Source organism: Schistocerca serialis, chromosome 1, assembly GCF_023864345.2.
Source record: "Schistocerca serialis cubense isolate TAMUIC-IGC-003099 chromosome 1, iqSchSeri2.2, whole genome shotgun sequence".
Classification (NCBI taxonomy): domain Eukaryota; kingdom Metazoa; phylum Arthropoda; class Insecta; order Orthoptera; family Acrididae; genus Schistocerca; species Schistocerca serialis.
Window position 1 is genome coordinate 1,196,428,256 of NC_064638.1, and position 14,195 is coordinate 1,196,442,450.

Sequence of the window (14,195 nt, forward strand, 5' to 3'; positions counted from 1 at the left end):
TAGTTGACGTTTCTATCGGCTGCTAGTTGTCAGACGCATATCATAAAATACGGTTAGAATAGTGGGCCGCATGAAGACTTGACTCGGTCCGTATGTGGTACTGATCTTTATGAGCACCTGGGGATTTGGACTGTTCAGACTCATTAATCACTTGCCCATTCTGTGTAGTCAGAATGTTAGTTTTATTTGAATTGCAAAACTGTACAAACTAAGTCATGCTTTGATTTAGTATCAATTTATTTTGTAGAAGCCACGAACTTTTATCTTGGAATGCACTATGTGATATTGCCTATGCTGCACTCAACATCCTTCACTACCAAGTTAGTCTCATCAGCAAACAGCAATATTTTAAAATCACGTGTCATGTTAGAAGGCATCTTATAAAGTAGATGTCCCAGCACCTATCCCTGAGGCAGTCCCAGTCGTACGCCAACTCATAGCCGTTCTCATTAATGTGGTTTTCCCCTCTGTTTTTCAAAGTATGAGGCGAACCAGCTATGAACTACGACACTTATTCTATAATGGTCCGTTAACGTTTCATAATCAACTCAATAAAACAAGTTTTTTAGATCACAGAACATGCCTAGTGTTCACAGCTTTTTGTTTAATTCATCCAGTGTCTCGCAGAGAAAAGAGGATATACCATCTTCAGTTGTTAAACAACTTTTAAACCAAACCAAACTATACGTTCGACAGTAAATTATGTTAACCAAAATTATCAAATACCTTTGTGTATCTAGCCTTTGCGATAGCTTTTGGTAACACTGGGAAGGTCTAAAATTATCTACAATATCCCTTTCCAACAATGGGTGCAAGCCCCCTCCACGAAAAAACACGACCACACCGTAACACCACCGCTTCCAAATGTTACTGTTGGCACTAACACACTGGCAGATGACGTTCACCGGGCACTCGGCATACCCGCACCCTGCCATCGGATCGCCACATTTTGTACCGTTATTCGTCACTGCACACAACGTTTTTCCACTTTAAAGTCATCCAGTGTTTACGCTCCTTACACCAAGCGAGGCAATTGGCATTTATCGGCGTCATGTGTGGCTTATGAGCAGCCGCTCAACCATGAAATCCAAGTTCTCTCGCCACCCGCTCAACTGTCGTAGTACGTGCAGTGGATCCAGATGCAGTTTTAAATTCCTGTGTGATGGTTTGGATAGATGTCTGCCTATTACACATTACGATCCTCTTCAATTGTCGACGGACTTCGTCAGCCAACAGACGAGGTAGGCCTGTACGCTTTTGTGCTGTACGTGTCCCTTCACTATACATCGGAAACAGTGCACCTACGGATGTTTAGGGGCGTGGAAATCTCGCGTACGGACTTATGACACAAGTGACACCCAATCACCTGACCACGTTCGCAGTCCGTGAGTTCCGCGGAGCGCCCTATTCTTCTCTCCCTCGATGTCTAATTACTACTGAGATCGCTGATATGGAGTACCTGGCAGTAGGTGGCAGCACAGCGCACCTAATATGAAAAACGTTTGTTTTGGGGTTGTCCGGTTACTTTTGATCACATAGTGTAAGTGGCAAAGTCTACTACAGGGCGTGCTCGCGCAAAGTAAGTTGGCACTTGCGCAGAAAAGCATTTTCGTTCACATTACTGACCGAGCAGTACTGACCGGGCAGTAGTACCCTCAAGTTTTATCAGCTGATTCGGTGCTCTGGTCAGAGGCTACTGAGTTACCGAGTTGGTCATGCTGACGTAACCTGTTAATACTTATACAATAGCTTGCAAACTCACTAACTTCAAAAATGGTTCAAATGGCTCTGAGCACCATGGGACTTGACATCTGAGGTCATCAGTCCCCTCGAACTCAGAACTACTTAAACCTAACTAACCTAAGGACATCACACACATCCATGCCCGAGGCAGGATTCGAACCTGCGACCGTAGCAGTCGAGCGGTTCCAGACTGCAGCGCCTAGAACCCCGTGGCCACCACGGTCGGCAAACTCACTAACTGTAGCTCAGAAGATCCGCTTGTGAATAGGTGTCAGCGGTTCACCTGCACATCCCCTCCCGCTCGCTGGTCGCACACAACGAAGCCCCCACCTCCACCTTCGCCACCTCCTTTACAATACCGTCTGCGCAGGTACGGGCCAAGTTATATTATGCACGCACTATTGTCGGCCTACTCCATCAGTGGAGCCACGATGAATAATGGCCACTTGTCAGGTGCAGTATATGAGACTCCATATCCATATTGCAACTTGGTGAGTGAATCACTGCCGGAGACAGAGTTAGCGTCTGTGAAGTGAATCAGTATAGCTGATTAGAATCTCCTTGCCACCTGACAGACTAGAAATGAAGTCTGTGTACTGCCTTTAAACTTAAAAACGAGTCATCTCCGAATTCGCCGTCTGCGTCCGCTTCGAGACCCGATTCGCCTGCTCATTTAACTGAAAACTTTTCGCTTGCGACTGTTATCAGGTACGTGTGGACCATAGCAAAGCAGAAAGGAAAGCGATTACAAGAGATCACAAGAATAACAAAGAATTCGTCGCATTGCCATTACATACACAATTGGCCACCAAGACGATTATTATTTAGAAATATATTGATTAATTGGTTCGCGGTCAATATTGTTATGTTCATATACCCTGTGTTACCAATGAAGGGCAGATTTTTAATGTGTGTTACCTTGATGTGCGCACACACACACATCAACATGTTGGTTGTTCTTTTCTCTGCATCCAACAGTTTTCCCGCAAATACCTCATATATTTTACTACCGCATGTTGTTGAGACTATCGTGACTACACCAGTAAGTTTCACCAACTGCGACATAATCGCGTATAGAGACACTGATCCAATACTGTCAAATGTTTTTTATTCCAGTCCCTGTTCACAATAGCAATTCTTTAGACGATGACCGGTTTCAGTCCGTAATGACCATCCTCAGATCTAAAATATATAAATATATACATCTAGTGAGCAGTGTGTCTTTCAACATAAAGCAGCAATATGTATCACAATATACTGTCATACAACTAGGGAAATGTATAGATAAAATATAGTACAAGATACCTGTTTTACACCATGTTCTAAAGTGATAAGGCCATAATGGCATCGTCAAAACATATAAATATAATCAGCACAGCATCGTCACATATATCGAAAATAAGGTGTAGAATAGGCCACATCGTCCACATAGTGATTATTGCTACTGGCTACTGAAGTACAGTAGCAACCAGAAACCTGTTTGCCTACATCCTCCCTAGATGTCGCTACTGTGGGCTTACTTATATGTAGTCATCATTTATGCAAAAAACATAATCTGATTAAAACACATTAAGTAAAATGCATGTAGCAGACTTCTTAAAATTGGTGACTATCACAGAAACCAATTGTTATACGTTAAGAGATGAATGCAGTTACCCATATAAAATTATTAAAAGAAAATATATGAAGAGAATAGGTCCGATCCTTTTTTATGGTGAATTTACGGTCAACAATTAATATACGTAATACATTGCCTTTGGCAACCTATAAATTGCTTATGAAAGATACAATGTCTATATGATAGCTGAAAAAGAGACAGATCAATGATCAGCGCCCTCTGTTGGGTCGGCCGCTAGGATGTTATGTAGGCGCGCACCGATCGTAGAGAATTTAACCACTAGAGGGCTTTACATACATCGTGACATGTCTCCCACAGAAAAGTTTAAACAACATATAAGCAGTCAATAAATAAAATTATATAGTCTGGCTATACATTCCATGAATAGGTAGGAGATTATCAGTTACAGAATTAGAGCGACTACTGTGCGGAAGTAAGGCAAATGCCTACTGATCTCAACATAATTCATCAAGTAAGGCTAGGTATAAGTACGCGAGGAATTATTTGGTTATCGTAGTATGTTATCAAATAAAGCAAAGTAGGCATTGAGCACAAAACCGCTTCGTAGATTCAGTATGCTAGTGGGTCATGCTTTTTGCCTTTGTAAATCTCTAACTGCTTCAACAAGTCGAGAGCGCGACCCTTCTCTGCACTGTGTAAAATACGCACACAACTCTCGATATTGCCTACAGTGTGGCCGTTTTCTGTTAAATGCATTCCTCATACAGTTTTGGTCTGTGCTTGCAAATGCTCCCTGAATCTAATTTTAAAAGAGCGGCCAGTTTGACCGATGTAAAATTTGTCACAACTACTACAAATGATTTTGTAAACCCCAAAACCGTCAAATTTATCAGAGTCTTTACTCATACTATGTTTAAAACGGAGTTTCAGAGTGTTGTTAACTTGGAAACCACATCCAACATTAGATTTATTGAAACTCTTTTCTATTTGTTGGGACATTTTTCCGTAAAATTTTATTGGGATAGTTTTCAGGTTTTCTTTATTCTTTCTTTTTTCTAGATGATTGTTGGTCTGCCTATTATTTACTTTCTGTTTTTTATCCTATTGGATGGGCGCATAACATCTTTAGCTGAAAAAACGTTGGCTACTGCAATTTGCTTTCATATACTAAGTTTTTGACGTATTTCACTGTCGGCCAATGGTAATCTAAATAGTCGGTGGATCATAGAGGTGAAAAAGGCGCTTTTATATCGAGATGGATGGCATGAACTGGCTCCGATAATAGTATCTGTACATGTAGGCTTTCTGAAAATCAAAAATTTATGTCTGTTATCAACCTTCTTAATGGTAAGGTCTAAATAGTTAATGGAACCCGCGTCTTCTATTTCTGTAGTAAACACTATTTTTTGGTGCATGTTGCCTATGGCTTGAGCAAATGCGGTAACCTCATTTTTCGTCCCCCTTTAACACTAACAAGATGTCATCGACATAACGTTTATAATTTATGGTCTTGTCTTTCAGTCGTGGGAACTTAGCAAAGAACTTACATTCTAAGTCGTTCATGAAAATATCTGCAAACGTACCAGCCAAACTGTTACCCATCCCAAGACCATCTATTTGTTGATATATGTTGTCATTGAATGTAAAATAGTTACAAGTTAATGCAAATTCTAAAAGTTCTATTAATTTTGTGTATTCTGCAGTACTAATCTTGTTATGAGTTAGCAGATCACGTTTAATAATCTGAATCGTTTCCTTTATAGGGGCACTACTGTAGAGGTTTTTTACATCTAGGGAAACTAGTGTCCCATTATTTGGAATAGGTGTATCCTTAATCGCCTTAGCAAGGTCAGAATCTTTTTTCAGCCCAAAATTGGTAGAGAAAGTGTACACTGCTTCAAGTTTGTTGTTAAGAAACTTATTTAGTTTACAACATGGTGATGACAAATTTTTAACAGTTGGACGGACTGTGTTTCCTTTCTTATGTATCTTAACCTGCGATCTCAGTTGGGGGAGCTTAGGATTCATCATTTTGGCGATTTCTATTCGTAATCGTTAAGCAGAAATTGGGAAGATGGTCATTACGGACTGAAACCGGTCATCGTCTAAAGAACTGCTATTGTGATCAGAGACTGGAATAAAAAACATTTGTCTCCATTTGTCACGTATGCAACCCTCAACACCGGACTCGCACTTGCACCGTACCGCTACTGACTTGCAGACGGTTCTGTCGACGCCGCGCCGGTCGCCGCGCATCCTCATCACGCGCGCCTTCTCGGAGGAGAGCGACCACTCGCCGCCGGCGTCGGCCGCGGCCGGCGACCTCGGCGACGGCGGCGCCGGCGTCGGGCTGGGCCGCAAGTACTCGACGTCGACCACGTCGCTGCTGGACCGCCGCTGGCGGCTCGCGCTCGACGCCAAGGAGCGAGAGGCGGCCGCGGGCATGGTGGCTGCGGAGGCGGTGGCGGCGGCGGGCAGTAGCGGCGACGACCAGAGCTGCGGCAGCGCCGTCGCCAGCAGCGACGACGAGGGCGACGACGCGGGGGCGGAGGGGGCGGGGGCGGCGGCGGACGCGGAGCGGCGCTGCTTGCGGTGGGGCGATGCGGCCGACTGCGGCAGCGCCAGCGGCTCGCTCGTGCTCAACGACTGCGACGCCAGGTAACGGCCAGTCCGTATCCAAGTGGCGGGCTCAAGCCGTCACGTTAGTTTGTTTATGACCACTGCCGTTTTTGTGACGGCTCCCAACCCAAGGTCCTCGGTGGTACTTTTGGGGCAGCCACCACAAATTGTATAAAGCGTGGGTAGTGACCAGGATGTAGCCATGTCTGTTGGCCGAAAAATAATTAGTGACAAGAATTGTGCCAGCTAGAATGAAGAGATAACTTATCTTTATTTCTGATGAAACGTGCACCAGCAATACAAGTCCAAGTAATATCCAGGAGTAATCCGTGTACTGAGCCTAGTCGAATACAATAGCAAATATCACACTGCAATGGCTCCGCTGTAAACTCCACGAAAGGCTAGCAATAGACAATCGACAATAGACTGTCCGTCTCGGGGTTTTTTTTTTTTTTTTTTTTTTTTCTTTATTGTATTTCAATTCCCCATCGGGGCGGGCTGGCAGCAGCATATGCGCTGCTCTTCAGCCGAAAGACATAGAACAAAACAATAGAAGACATTTAAAAACAGCAAAGGAGAGAAGAAGGCGAACATAGATATACAAAAGGGAGAACATCATGGAAGGCAATATACAAAAAAACGGGGTGACTGTAAAATGGAGATAAAAAAAAACTGTTTAAAAGTAGCACACACAAAAAGCCACACTCTGCGACGATTAAAAGAACACAAGGCACAGTATGACTGGAGCATGAAGGTGTTGACAGATGGCATAGCACACTGACGGCGAACCTCAAGGCAGTACACAATTAAAATCACACCTCTGGACGCACACGAGAAATAGCACGAAACACAACACTGACGTGGCACACTGATGATGATCAATACAGAGGATCTGCCAGGTTCAAGGAGATGAGGGAGACCTGAAGAAGGGAGGGAGGGGAAGAGATGGGGGAGGGGAATGGGGGTCGCTCGGAAGAGGGCCAGGTAGGGAGGGATGTGGGAAGGAGAGAGGCAAGTATGGGGTGCAGGGTCTCAGGGGAGGGGGGGATGGAGGAGAATCCGCTCTGGGGGAAGGAGGAAAGAGGAGAAGGGGGCCCTGGGGAGGGGGGGGGGGGAACAAGGCCGGGTTATAGTTGGAAGGAAGGGTATATGTCACGGCGAAGTTCGTCATCCGGGAGGGGGAGGCGTTGGAAATTGCCCTGATGAAGGAGAAGGAGGGTGTGGAGGTGGAGAGAGGGAGGGATACAGCGATAGAGGCGCGGCAACGGGCGAGGGGTGGAGAGGAAGGAGGAAACCAGAGGGTGGGGGGGATCAACCCTGCGAACAATGTAAAGGATGCGGAGATGTTGGAGGAACAAGAGGAGGTGGGGGAAGGGGATCAGTTCATACAGGAGCCGTGTGGGGGAAGGAAGGCGGATACGGAAGGCAAGGCGGAGCGCATGGCGTTCAAGGATTTGGAGAGCCTTGTAAAAGCGGGTGGGGGCGGAGATCCAGGCGACGCTGGCATAACAGAGGATAGGACGGATGAGGGATTTGTAGGTGTGGAGGATGGTAGAAGGATGCAATCCCCATGTCCGGCCGGACAGGAGTTTCAGCAGGCGGAGGCGGGAATGGGCTTTCTGCTGGATGGTCAGGAGATGAGGGGTCCAGGTGAGGTGTCGGTCAAGGGTGAGGCCAAGGTATTTCAGGGTGGGGGTGAGTTGGATAGGACGACCATAAAGGGTGAGGTAGAAATCTTGGAGGCGAAAGGAGCGAGTGGTACGGCCTATGATGATTGCCTGGGTTTTGGAGGGGTTCAGACGGAGGAGCCACTGGTTACACCAAGTGGTGAACTGGTTAAGGTGGGTTTGGAGGGTACGTTGAGACCGTTGAAGGGTAGGATAGAGAGCCAGGAAGGCGGTGTCATCAGCATATTGGAGAAGGTGAACTGGTGGGGGTGGCTTGGGCATATCAGCTGTATACAAGAGATAAAGGAGAGGGGAGAGGACAGAACCCTGGGGGACGCCAGCCGTGGGATAAAAGAGACGGGAGTTGGTGTTGTGGAGGGTGACATAGGAAGGACGGTGCGAGAGGAAGGAAGCGACCAGACGGACAAAATTGATAGGCAGGGCGTAGGTTTGGAGTTTAAAGAGGAGACCGGGATGCCATACACGGTCATAGGCATTTTGGAGGTCAAGGGAAACAAAAATGGCGGAGCGACGGGAGTTGAGCTGGAGGGACAGAAGGTGAACAAGGTTGAGGAGTTGGTCGTCAGCAGAGAAGGAGGGTCGGAAGCCACACTGGGTAAGGGGGAGGAGGTGGTGTTGAGCAAGGTGCCGATGGATACGGTGGGAGAGGATGGATTCAAGGACCTTACTGAAGACGGAGGTGAGGCAGATGGGACGATAGGAAGAGGCGGCAGAAGGGGGTTTGTTGGGTTTGAGGAAGAGGAGGACGCGGGAGGTCTTCCACAGGTCAGGGTAGAAGCCAGTAGAGAGGATGACATTATAGAGATGGGCGAGGACAGTTAGGAAGGAATAGGGGCTTTCTCGAAGGTGACGGTAGGTGACACAGTCGTGACCAGGGGCCGTGTTGCGTTTGGACTGGAGGAGAAGCTTAATGTCTTGTGCTGTGATGGGAGTGTTGACGTCGGAGGGGGGCAACTGCCCCAAGTACTGGAGACTAGGAGCAAGTGGAGCGACTGAGGTATCAGCACGTTCCATGACGGTGGGGAAAAGAGAATAATCAAAGTGGGGATCATCGGGGATGGAGAAGACCTCGGAAAGGTGGGAAGCGAAGTGGTTGGCCTTACTGAGGTTGTCTGGAAGGGGGCGATCATCATGGAGAAGGGGGTAGTGGGGAGCGGAAAGGGAACCAGTAAGACGATGGAAGGCAGACCAGTACTTGGAGGAGTTGATAGGGAGGGTGGCATTGAGTCGTGTGCAGGTCTGGCGCCAGTCCCGGCGTTTCGTTGCTGTAATAAGGTTCCGTACGTGTCGCTGTATTTGCCGGTGGCGTTGGAGTGTATCCCTGTCACGAGTGCGGAGGAAGGAGCGATAGAGGCGGCGGGATTCACGGAGGAGGAGGACAGCCCGCGGAGGGAGAGTGGGACGGTGTGGGTGGATGGTTTTAGTAGGAACATGGGCCCCCACGGCGTCAGTAATTACCGTCTGAAGGAAGGACGAGGCGCGGATGATGTCGTCAGGATGGCGATAGGTAAGAGGGTGGCTTTCGACCTGGGTGGAGATGGAGTCCCGGTAGGCATCCCAGTTGGCACGGCGATAGTCATGGACGACCTTGGGAGGGGGTGCAGGTTGCGGAGCTGGAGGGGGGCGGTTTGCAGACGTTATGGTGAGAAGGACAGGGAGGTGATCGCTACCTGTGGGGTCAAGGACGGCGACAGTGATACGCCCAAGGAGGTTGGCGGAGGCAATGACAACATCGGGGGTGGTGTTACTTTCGGGTCGGGTGTGCTGGGGAATGGGAACAAGGTCACCCTGGATTGTGGAGAGGAACTGATGCCACCGCCGAAGGGCAGCAGGAGTGCGGCTATGGACGTTGAGGTCGGCGGCAATCACATAGGTGGAGAAGGTGTGGTCAATGTGTGAGATGAAGTCATAAGGAAGAGGAGCAGTGGAGCGGACATAGATGGTGGCACAGGTAATGGTGAGGGAGGGGAAGAAGACGCTAAGGATAAGGTGTTCAGTGGGGTCATTGAGGAGAGGTTGTGGCCGGACGGGGATATGCTTAAGGTGGCCAATCGCGACTCCACCCTGCGCACGAGGACCAGGAGCATCAGTGCGGTGGAGGATATAGGGGGAGGTCCGGATAGAATGGTGGGGCTGGAGAAAGGTTTCGTTCAAGAGGAAGGTGTCGACCTGGTGGTGGGAGAGGGTGTGCATGAGGAGGTATTTGTTGGAGCGGAAGGAGCGAATGTTCTGGAAGAGGATGCGAGACTCGTGCCGCGCCATGACGGGAAGGAGGGGGGGAAGAGAGGGAAGGGAAGAGACTTAAACTAGGGTGTCGAGGCGGGTGAAGGTGAAGTGGGCTTGGTTGTGGGAGTAAGTGGCGAAGGTGTTCAGGTGGAAAACAGAGCGAGCAGCAAGGGATATTTGTTGGAAGGTGTGCGGGCGCTGGAAAGGGTGAATGTTTTGGAGTACAACGGTAATGAACCGGATGATGTCCTCGGCCGTGGGGGGTGGACGGAGGGAATTGTTAGGATGGACAGGAGGATCGACGGGACGAACTGGGACTGTAAGTTCAGGGGTGGCTGGAGGGGGTTTAGCTTTACACTTGTGGGAGTATGTGGGATGGGGGCCATTGCAGGTATTACAGGAAGGAGGAGCAGCGAGGTTGGGGCAGTTCTTGAGAAAGTGGGAGGCCTTGCAATGGGGACAGGTGGGGGGGTTTTTGCAGTCGGGAGTCAGGTGGTCATTGTACATCAGGCACCGTTGGCAACGGTAGGATTGGGGAGGGGATTTGGAGGATTCAACAGGGTGGCGACGGTGGTATATCAGGGCACCCTGGGTGAGGAGATGGTCTATGGACGGGGCGGACTCTGAGAATACCCGCATGAGGTAGGTGGGACCAGAGGCATTGTGGATACGGCGAGCAGAGCGGATTTCCAAGTCCGGGTGGGAGTTCAGTTCTACCAACACTTCATCCTCTGTGATCACCGGGCTGAGCTTGGTGATCACAGCGGTGTAGGTGGGGGGGCGACGGGGAGGCTGGGGCTGACGAGGAGTGGAAGCGGAAAGGAAGGGTGTCAGAGAGGCGTGGGGGCCAAACATAACTCGTGGGAGTTTTCGCAGGAGGTCTGTGTGAAATGATGGGGACGGGGACTTGATAAGGACTGAGTCCCTGCGGGGAATGAGTTGGGAGATGGGAGCACCAGGTAAGTACTTTCGTATTTCCTTGGTGAGGGTACGAGCGTCGAGGAACTTAGGATCGGGAGTGGACAGGACAAAGGTGTGGAGGGTAGGGGCCAAGGTAGGGGTGGCAGGAGGAGGGGTGGTGTCCATGGTGACGGCAGGGGGAGGGGGAGGTGGCGTCGATTTTTTGTGGGAAGTGGCGGGAGCAGAGTCGGTAAGGACGCGCTTTTGGGGTTTTTTGGAGACTGGAGGCTGGGAGGAGGGGAGAGGGACGGGGAGGAGAGGGAGGTGGCGGGTGGCAGATCCCTGTGGCGTAGTGGAGGCACCGGGAGAAGCAGCTGGTTCAGTGGTGGCGATGGTGGCTCGGCGCAACGTGATGCGTGCGGGAGATGCAGAAGACGAAGCGACGGGGTCGGTGAGAGAGGGGAAGCCAACCACCTGAGGGGCGGCAGCAGAGGCGGCAACAGAGGCGTACGTGAGGGCGGGGGTAGTAGTGGGAGCTGTTGAGGGTGTGGAGGCAGGAGGAAGGGTGTAGAGGTGTGGGTATACAGCAGGGGAGGAGATAGGGGGGTGGGTAAGTGGAGGAAGGGAAGGGGAGGTGGAAGGAGGGAGGCCAGAGGCGGCACTCCAGGAAGTGACTGTGGGAGAGGGGGAGGGGGAGGTGTAGATGACGGTGGAGGTGGGAGTACTCATTGCAGACGAACGGCGACGGACAGACGGACGTGCAGCAGGCGGCGTCGGCGTCGGCGATGGGCAGCGGCGAACAGCAGGCGGCGTCGGCGTCGGCGATGGGCAGCGGCGAACAGACGGACGAACAGCAGGCGGCGGCGGCGGCGGCGGCGGCGGCGGCGGCGGCAGCGGTTACGACGACGGCGATGGACAGCCAGCAGGCGGACGGACGGACGGACGAACGAACAGCGACAGCAGCGGGCAGACAGACAGACAGACAGACACACACAATCTTCGAAGACGGAGATTCCACCCTGAGAGTAGCCCAGGCTTTGCAATCAGACGCTGTCGAAGGAGGGGATCCAACCCTCTAGATGCCCGTCTCGGGGGCAGCGCTCCTCCTTATATGCAAAAGGCAGAGGGCGCTGCGGACTCGAGCTCAGCCGTGGCGCGACCTCTTCCGTCGGCGGTAACGCCCTGAGACGCCGACGGCCGCGACGGGAACTGTGGCCAGCGACGTCACGGTCAGGGCGCGCGTGCGCGAGTTGGTTGGTTGGGTGCGTGGATACAACAGCCGTCTGCTAAGGGCTGACAAATTTTAAATAAAGGGATGAACTTAATTCAATAGTATGTATGTCACCCAGTAACAGACTTTTTTTTTGTAGTAAGTGTAAGTAGGCTGTTTAGGTTTTTATGTTGGTAACGCCACGTAGCGCTCTGTGTGAAAACCACTGACTGTGCTGTGTGCAATCTGTGGTTGGTTTCCATTGCTGGAAACAGCCTACTTACAAAAGGTATCTTGAATGAGACGTCCCCCAGGCTGTGGCAAGAGTTATGTCTCCGCACTATCCTTTCTACCGTGTCCTAGTTCCGCAAGTTTCGCAGGGTAGTTTCTGTGAAGTTTAGAAGGTACGAGACGAGGTACTGCGGAAGGAAAACTGTGGGGACGGGATATGAGCCGTGCTTGGGTAGCTCAGTTAGTAGAGCACTTGCCCGAAAAAGGCAAAGTTCCTGAGTTCGAGTGTCGGTCCGGCACAGTTTTAATCTGCCAGGAAGCTTCAAAAAGTATCTTTATAAGAAAACACCCATTACATACTAAATGAGAAAAAACATAGAGGAGGCTGTTGTACTGTGAAACTCTTTTCAGACATACTCTGTAACAGAAATTCCTGTAATAGCAGTTTTATATATTTTTATAACATTTTGAAATGACAGCACTCACTATAAGTGTGCAGTCTTTTTCTGAACTCACAAAATTCAGTCTACAAAAATAAGTACAAGGTACAACTCGGTAATGTACGATCTGACATATAAAACCTGACCGCTAGCTAGCCACAGCATACACCAGATCTGAGCCTTCACTTCAGGCAGCAGTAAAACCAGCTACCCCTTCAAACTTTTAAGTTCAGCCATATTCACGATTTCGCAACTCTGTAGTATACGGAAGGGTCTGGAGGAAGTGTTGTCTTCTTGTTAAGTTGTTGCACTACTGCATCAGCTCGTGGTCTAGTGGTAAACGTCATGCATTGTAGCTACAAAGTCGTGAGTTCGAGTCCACACCTTCCTCTATATTTAACCCAGATTTCGGCTGTCTCCTAAAGCTGCTAGTGTGATATAACTACAAACAAATTCGCTTCACTTCCTGACCCAACAGTAGGAGCAAAAACTTGTAAACTGATACTTTAATTTGCTATGATGAAAGCGGTACTGATGGACAATAAATGCGAGTTAAAAGCTGTGAGCTGTCTGGGGAAGTTAACCTTGCATTACTGCGCAACTCTTTCACCAGGTAACTAGTCTAGGTTTACCAAATTCCCAAACAGACTAACATTAATTATAATCTTTTAAAAGTCAAACAACAACCGGTAATATATATATATATATATATATATATATATATATATATATATATATATATATATATATATATAAAAGGAGAATTTAAATAAAAAGAAAGAAATCGGTTTATATTTGGAAATTTATTTTAAGATTGATCATTGAAATTTCAGCATATTAAACGTGAGTTATAACTGAGCTGGTGCCTTATTTAGGATTGTGAAAATATGAGATTGTAATCTTACGGAACACATAAAATATGGAGCCAAGATTGGGAGACTGCATACAACACTGCATTCATAAAATAACACGCGAAGAACGTTGAAAGATAAGCAAGAGGAAATTAACCACAACCAACCGATTCAGTTTTCACCCAAAGAAATTACGTTCGTAGCACAATCCTGTCCGTCATGTAATTACCACACACTGGTATACTAAATTCATACTAACTCTCTCTGAAATCTTCCCAAAAAGAATAGCTGAGGGCTACTTTGATGATTACACCACATGCTTCACGTGGTCAACTTGGTTTACACAAAGCGTATAACTCCACAATAATTTTGATAATTAAAATAAATTAGATCGAAAAGCAATTTACAAAAGAAAAACCTCGAACTGGTTACTATCGTCTTACTATTAACCTGACGGGTCAAACAATTGTATAAGCACGTGGTACTGGCCTCACAAAGTACGCCCCACGTGGGTTGAACATAAAGAAAAGTTGCTATATTGAAAAATATTGTCAAGACGAGACGTTATAATCAGACTAGCATTCGCATTTAAGATTGATGATCTTAGTTAGAGTTACTGATCAACACGTGGTTCCACTTTACTCACAAAGTAGTGACAAAGCAACTACCGGAAGATATTCTGAACTACTTCACACGCGAATTACACTG

At 48.4% G+C, this 14,195-nt stretch overlaps 1 protein-coding gene across 1 annotated transcript in view; it reads left to right on the plus strand.

The window, feature by feature from the left end:
* LOC126456526 (uncharacterized) overlaps nucleotides 1-14,195 on the plus strand; it is a 427,095-nt gene that overhangs the window by 383,706 nt on the left and 29,194 nt on the right. Inside the window, exon 8 of the mRNA XM_050092278.1 lies at nucleotides 5,544-5,768. Coding sequence (XP_049948235.1) covers nucleotides 5,544-5,768 — 225 coding nt within the window. The remainder of the gene's footprint in view (nucleotides 1-5,543; nucleotides 5,769-14,195) is intronic.